Genomic DNA, 7,093 nt, shown 5'->3' on the forward strand with positions numbered 1-7,093 from the left:
GATAAAGTAAAAAAAAAAAAAAAAAAGTGTCCCTTAAAGGGAACTGCCCCAGTGATGTGTAAATTTTTACACATTTCCTAAACATAAAGGTACAAAAAAAGATAACACTTTAGTACTGGGTCCAATTCTCACTATTAACAGTTGCTTATTGGCATGCCTATTATTAACATATTGGCTGTTTATTAGTATTATAAAGCACATATTCTGCATGACCATATTCTACATCCTTAATCCGACCCAATACCTAAACTTAACAACTACACTTACTATTAATAATAAGCAGCAAATTAGTTTGAGGCAAAAGCCATAGTTAATGGTTTGCTAATAGCGAGAATTGGACCTTAAAATAAAGCATGACCAAAAAAAACACTTTTGTGTAAACACTTTATTTGAATGTCTTTCTTACATGTATTTACTATGGTAACAACAGTAAATTATGCATAATTACAAGCAGTAACCCTAATCCAAACCCTAATCCTAACGCTTACCGTATAGTAAGTACATGCTATTGATTAATATTGCTCAGTACTTCAGTGTACACAATTACACTGTAAAATAAAGGGGATACTTTTTTTAACTATTTATGATCTTGAGTGTCTTTGTCTATTTTGTTTAGGAGGTCCAGCTTACCAGGCAGGTTTACAGCAGCTGGACACATTATTGCAGCTAAATGGCCAGCCGGTTGAACACTGGAAGTGTGTAGACCTGGCTCATGCCATCAGGTGTGTAGGGATGTTTTTGGTCATTATTTTGTAGCCACAGGTTTCACAACAACTTAATAATCGCCTCTCATTTTTTAATAATAATAGTATAATGAGCTAACATTGGAACTGGTTCTTTATTTATCTTTATTGAACTGGCTTATTGTTAAAATCATCCTTCTTCCTGCAGGAATTGTCGTAATGAGATCACAGTGGTGGTGTGGAGGACAGTGCCTATTATGAAGCCTTACTATGAGGGGCTTATACACAGACCTTCCTACAAACCTTCCGGATTTGATTCTCTCTCTTCAACTGCAAAGACACAAAACAAAACTCCACCTTTACTCTCTCGACCCGCCAATCACAAACAGGGTCGCCGTAAAAAAGGAAGTGGCCCTGATAACTCAGGAAACGGAGTAGGAGAGTCATTGTGGTCTTGGACTGGCAAACGAGAAGAAAATGACTACAAAACACGCACACAGACCCTCAAAGGTACCCGTGTGACATCATCAAACGGTGACAACTACATCATCCTCTCTCCTGTCAGCCCTGGAAACCAGGTGGGAATCTGAAAGCAATTGTATTCATGTTCAATTTGAGTGGGGTAATATGTTGCTTATCTGATTGTTTAATGTTGCAGATATTGCAGCCAGTGTATTCTGACTCCAATGGCACCCTGGGAACTCTTGGTAAGACAGCCTATGAGAACGTTTTATATTTCTGTTCCACATGTTTAGGCAAAGATCTGATATTGACTAGTCTCAGATCAGTTTGTCAAAATGTCAAATTTTTGCATATGCTCTTTAGGAAAGAAGCATAAAATGTGCAAGAACAGTTATTGTGATCCCCAAGTGTTGTGATGAAATGACAGATGGCAGTATCATGAGGCTCATAACCATAGTGAATGACTAATGTGTTCATAGTTTGGTCTCAATAAGATATTTTTTTAAGAAATATATTATTTCTTTTTCAAAGATTGATTGATTTGTTTTATTTTTTAAAGAATGCATTAAATTGGTCAAACGTGACAGTAAATACATGTATAATGTTACAGAGAAATTCTGTTTTAAATAATGCTGTTCATTTTAACTTCCTATTCATCAAAAAAAATCATGGTTTCCACAAAAATATTAACTGTTTTCAACATTTATAATAAAATGAAATGTTTCTCAAAAAACATTTTTTTTTTTAATTCAGCTTTGCCATAACGGAAATGTAACTTGTAATAATATATCACAGTATTACCGTTTTTACTGTATTTTTGTGCAAATAGTCTTCTTTAAAAAGGAAAAAATAGAACCAAGCCTAAACTTTTGAGGTCTTTGCATGCTAATCCAGGGTACTTCAAATAATAACATGGTACTGTACATGTACAAAAAAAAATCATAATAGTGTGGTACGTTTTTACAAGTTTTTGATGCTATTTCATGTCGATTCATAGGAAGAATCTATCAGACTAGCAGAGGAGTGCAGCAGAGCCCAGACTACCTGCAGAATGGGGGGCTGCAAGCACAAGCCACCTTGTGCAGGTCTATAAACAGCAAGACCACCACCTTGCCTCCTTCATCCTACAGACAGAGCTTTGCCAACTACCAGAACTGCACCATCGTCCAGTCCCACCTGCCTCACTCCAACTATGGCACATACGTCAGTCTGGCCCCCAAGATTCTCATCTTCCCAGTTTTTGTTCAGGTATGTTCACTATCTGTTTATCTTCCAGGTTTATTATGTAGTCTTTGTACATGTTTTATTGGAAATATTCATGCTAGAGGTAAAAGATCAGTGGTTTGTGTTATTAAGTGTATCATACAAGTCTTATCAATAACAAATATTAATTATTGGTTAAAATCTGTATGAATGTGTAAGTAAGAGTGTGTTTTCATATGTTTCCCCCATTTTTAATAATCTTTAGCTTTTTTCTGTGGTGTGAGAAAGAATTTTCCTCAAGTAATACAAGGTCACGAAAAGCTGCATGTATAATAATTACGTGTTTTTTTAAAACAAAAATGTTACTTAAAATTAAAATAGTTGAAGTATAATATGCCACACCACAGCATACCACTCTCACTGCTTGGCATTTCATGCCAATTTAATGGCCGTGTGCTGTTATTATAGTTCATCTAGGATGTGTTATACTGATACACAGCTTTCAGCAAATAACATGATTGACATGATGCACACAGTGTAGCTGTAATGAGTCTTTAATTGCATTGCAGCCACTGGACCTGTGCAGCCCAGAGAGAGTCCTGATGTTGTCAGAGGAAATGATCCTTCATGATAGTAAACACACAGCTCTTAAGGTAACGCCACAAACTCACACTCTCCCCAGAGAAAAATGTGTTGCTCAGAGGTTGTTGTTGGTGTTGTTGTTGTTTAATTAGGGGAGTTTTCTGTTGTATTTAATGATCACATTTTTCATTTACATTTTAACAAATGTATTTATAACTAATAAGACAATTGTTAGCACATAATAAGACTATACAGCCATACAAATAATATGGATGGCATATCCCAAATAATTTTTTGATGAGAAATTTTTAGGTTCATATTGCAGGGTTTCCGCGGGGTCTTAAAAAGTCTTAAAGTCTTAAATGTAGTTGTATCAAACTTAAGGCCTTAAAAAGTCTTAAATTGTACAATAAAGTGTTAATTATGATTTGAAGAGGTCTTAAATTTGGGATGGAAAGACCAGAATTGCGATATAGCAGAATGTGATGATTAAACTTCAAAAAAGGCTACGATTTCAAAGTTCAAAGTCCGTGCTGCGCTTTGTGTTCTGCTGTTACCGGGGAAACAGTGATATTTCAACCAAACACGCCACCTGCTGGCAGAGAATAAGCATTTTCAAAAAGCCTGTTGTTTTGTTCAGAGTTCAGACCAATGCCAAAATCGGCCCATGTTTTTACCCTGCAAACACGCAGAGCTTTAAATATGAACTGGTGGATCGATAAGAAGACAATGCATTATAAATATCTAAACAGTAGGGTGTGCGATATATATGGTCTGCGAAAATACACCTACAGAGTGCACAGTCTGCACACATACATTAGTTGATGAAGTCAGTTAATATAGGCTAAACTAGTACGCGCATTTAGAGTGCGTTCTTTCCCTGCATGAATCGGTCTATTAAAATGCATTTAGAATTATCACATAATTCAAGATATGGGGGCAGAAAATGTATATATTTATATAATTTCATATAGTTAATATCACACGAAGAGTGCCGTTTTTTTTCTCCAAAAGTCAACATGATTACAAATGTGATATTGATTGTATACAGCAGTTCAATAAACAAGAAGTTAAGAGACTTACATTTTAGACACCGTATTTCCTGCTTTTGCTCTATTTTGCCAACAAAAAGCAGCACTGTTTTGCATCCCTGAGCAACATGACGGTGTTTCCTTCCTGAATAAATCAAGCGTTTAAATGATTCGGTTCAATCACAATGACTCACTTATTAACAGTGACTTGCTGCCACCTACTGGCGATTTTAATTTCACATTTAAAGTAGAGCTGCATTAAACAGTGTGTAAATGCATCTAAATGCCACTTAAGATGCAGTTTCTGTGTTTCCTCTGCATTGCAAAGATACATTTTGTTGATACTGATTTAATTTGCTTGGTAACAACCCAAATGCAAGAATTTGACTCAAAAGTTGTTGCACACTTTAAGAGAAAAATGGCTTAAAGGTAAAAATGCCCATAAAACTTATTGGAAAAGATTAATTTCTGTCACTGCTGTGAACTGACCACACAGAATATATATATATAAAAAAAAAAATTCAGGAGTCAGCTGTCCACGGTAGTCCTTAAGATATCAGCACAGTAACACACTCAGCAAAATATCGTCTAATTATCGTTATCGATAAAATCCCAGAAAATATAGAGATATTTTTTGTCAATATTGCAAACCCCTAATTTGTTATTTAATTGATATAATAATTTATTGATAATAATTGTTTAAATTAATATAATGATTAATACTTTCGACTCCATTTTCTTAAAAATGGTTTAAAGGCTGAAATGTAAAGTTGATCATTTTATAAAACTTTTTGTTTTTTGTGAAAACTTGTATCTGAACTGTAAATTATGCTTTTTACTGTCATTTTACAGTTTAATATGGTACTATAGACATTGCCCTACCCCGCTCATATGGTATTAATTTTATTTGTGCAGGTCTTAAAAAAGGTCTTAAAAAGTCTTAAATTTGCACTTAAAAATCCTGCAGAAACCCTGTATTGTGATTCATGACCTTTGATTGCAGACTGGTAAATCAGCACAATTTGTGAGATTGTTGAAAACTCTTCTGAGATAGAAACTAATCTCTGTTTCTCAGTAGAAACATCTAAAGCAAGCACAAGTCTTCATTTGCTTTCCTTTTATTGTCATTGCTCTGTTAGAGAAACAATTGAGATATTAAAGGGAATTGGCTAGTTTATCCAAAAATGAAAAGCATTGAAAAATCATGATTTACTATCTACCATGAAACATAAAGAGAAGTTTAGCAGAATGTTTTTGCTGCTCTTTTCCATACATTGAAAAAGCAATTCTGTCATCATTTACTCACCCTTCAAAACTGTATGAGAAGATATTTTGAAGAATGTTGGTAACCAAACAGTTGACTTTCATGCTATGGGAAAAAAAAAATTATATGGAAGTCAATGGGTACCGTCAATTGTTTGGTTACCAACATTCTTCAAAATATCATCTTTTGTGTTCAGCAGAAGAAAGAAATTCTGTAAATGATGACAGAATTTTCATATTTTGGGTGAACTATCCCTTTAAGCTATGTGATGGCTTTGTTATTATTATTTTATATCTGATGAATCTGCTAACATTCATTGCAGATTGCATTGTCATGTCCAAAACATGTAACGTTTTTAGTTTAACTATTGATGACGTTTAGATCCTTTTAAGCAAGTCCTTGATCTGGTTCCAGGAATCTAGCTTGAGAGACATACTGTCTAAAACATCTCGTCTTGGATCAAGTATGCAGAAGCGATTCTTGTAATGTCTTGTTTGTGGGCTCTGAAGGTGACCTAGAGCTGGTGTCCCCTTTCAGCAGAATTGACTATTTTGTTCGGTCAGATTTGAGCTCGTTCTCATGATACCCCTCTAAAAGCCTGCTAGTCCGGTGACCCTGATGTTTTCTCGAGATGGACGAAACACTACCTTTTCTATTCGATCCATTTCACTGAACGATCGTTTGGGAACTACAGGAATATTTGTCTCGTTGACAGTAATGCCCGACACAAAATATCTGCTCCACATAGTGTGGAAGCAGATACCTTGATCCGTGATTTCTTTCTGCTGCAGCTTTAAAGGAAACCTGCAGTTTGGGAATAACATGACCTCGGCTTCCTCAGCATGAGCAATATTGTGCCACAATAGCCTCCAAAACCGACTTCGTATCTATAGCGATTCCCTTTGAGAGTCTGTCACATCCTTTGTGCTCTCTCACAGGGCCCCCGTCTGCATGCCAGCTGACCTCAATTTTGCCGAGAGACCTGTTTGAGTAATGCAGTCAAGAGTTTCTAAAGATCAGAGTGTTTAAGAAGGATGAGCTGTACATCACTAAACACATTCCTCCAGTGTCCTAGAACGAGCGTGTGTGTGTTTGCCTGTGATTTAGATCAGCTGCTTTTATTAAGCTGGCCTAATTCCAAGCCTGGGCAATGGGCACCATGAAAGGCAAAGCAGCGCAACCAGCCTGCTGCTTTCTGTGTGGGAATCAGAGCTTTTCCCTTTCCTAATGACCTTAACTTGACTTTACCTGATTCATCGTAACTTTAATGGGTGTTACAGGTGTGTAATATTATTCAAATCATTAAGTAAAGGACAATTCATTCTACCTCTGATCTCCAGTCTAAATGAACGCTACAAATAGTTAAAGATCAAGGCTCATGTTTTCCATTATAAAGAATTATGTTTGTCTTCACTTGGTAGAAGCTGAGTGAGTGTGACATAAGAAGGTCAGACGGAGATGTTTCAGTGTGGTTCTGATTGTTGTCTGTATCGCCCTCTATAGGCTACAGTGTTCATCTACACAGATCTGATGCTGTTGACCAGGGAAGATGAACCGGGCCGCTGTAATGTTCTACAGAGTCCACTTTACCTCCATGAGATACAGCCGCAGGACGGTATGTACTATTTTCCACTAACTCTGTGTAGAAGACTTTGTATTATGTTTTTTGTCCAGCTATGATAGCTGTTTTTGGAGTACTGCATATTGTTTTTTGTTTTTTTTACTGTGCATATTTGAAAATTGTGTATACATATTATAAATTGCTCAAAAGTGAGTATTTTTTCTGCTCATTCAGGTAGGGATTTTTAACTTCTGAACATCATAATATTTTTCACGATTAAAAAAAAACATTTTTGTGCATCATAATA

At 35.9% G+C, this 7,093-nt stretch overlaps 1 protein-coding gene across 2 annotated transcripts in view; it reads left to right on the forward strand.

Annotated features, from left to right (window-relative positions):
* Positions 1-7,093, forward strand: part of LOC107665045 (regulator of G-protein signaling 3-like) — a 48,406-nt gene that overhangs the window by 15,635 nt on the left and 25,678 nt on the right. For both annotated transcript variants that reach the window (XM_016455786.1, XM_016455788.1), the window contains 6 exons: positions 617-722; positions 892-1,261; positions 1,342-1,390; positions 2,143-2,393; positions 2,918-3,001; positions 6,729-6,840. In XM_016455786.1, coding sequence (XP_016311272.1) covers positions 617-722; positions 892-1,261; positions 1,342-1,390; positions 2,143-2,393; positions 2,918-3,001; positions 6,729-6,840 — 972 coding nt within the window. The remainder of the gene's footprint in view (positions 1-616; positions 723-891; positions 1,262-1,341; positions 1,391-2,142; positions 2,394-2,917; positions 3,002-6,728; positions 6,841-7,093) is intronic.

The sequence above is a fragment of the Sinocyclocheilus anshuiensis genome, unplaced genomic scaffold (genome assembly GCF_001515605.1).
Source record: "Sinocyclocheilus anshuiensis isolate Anshui unplaced genomic scaffold, SAMN03320099.WGS_v1.1 scaffold399, whole genome shotgun sequence".
NCBI classification, from domain to species: Eukaryota; Metazoa; Chordata; class Actinopteri; order Cypriniformes; family Cyprinidae; genus Sinocyclocheilus; species Sinocyclocheilus anshuiensis.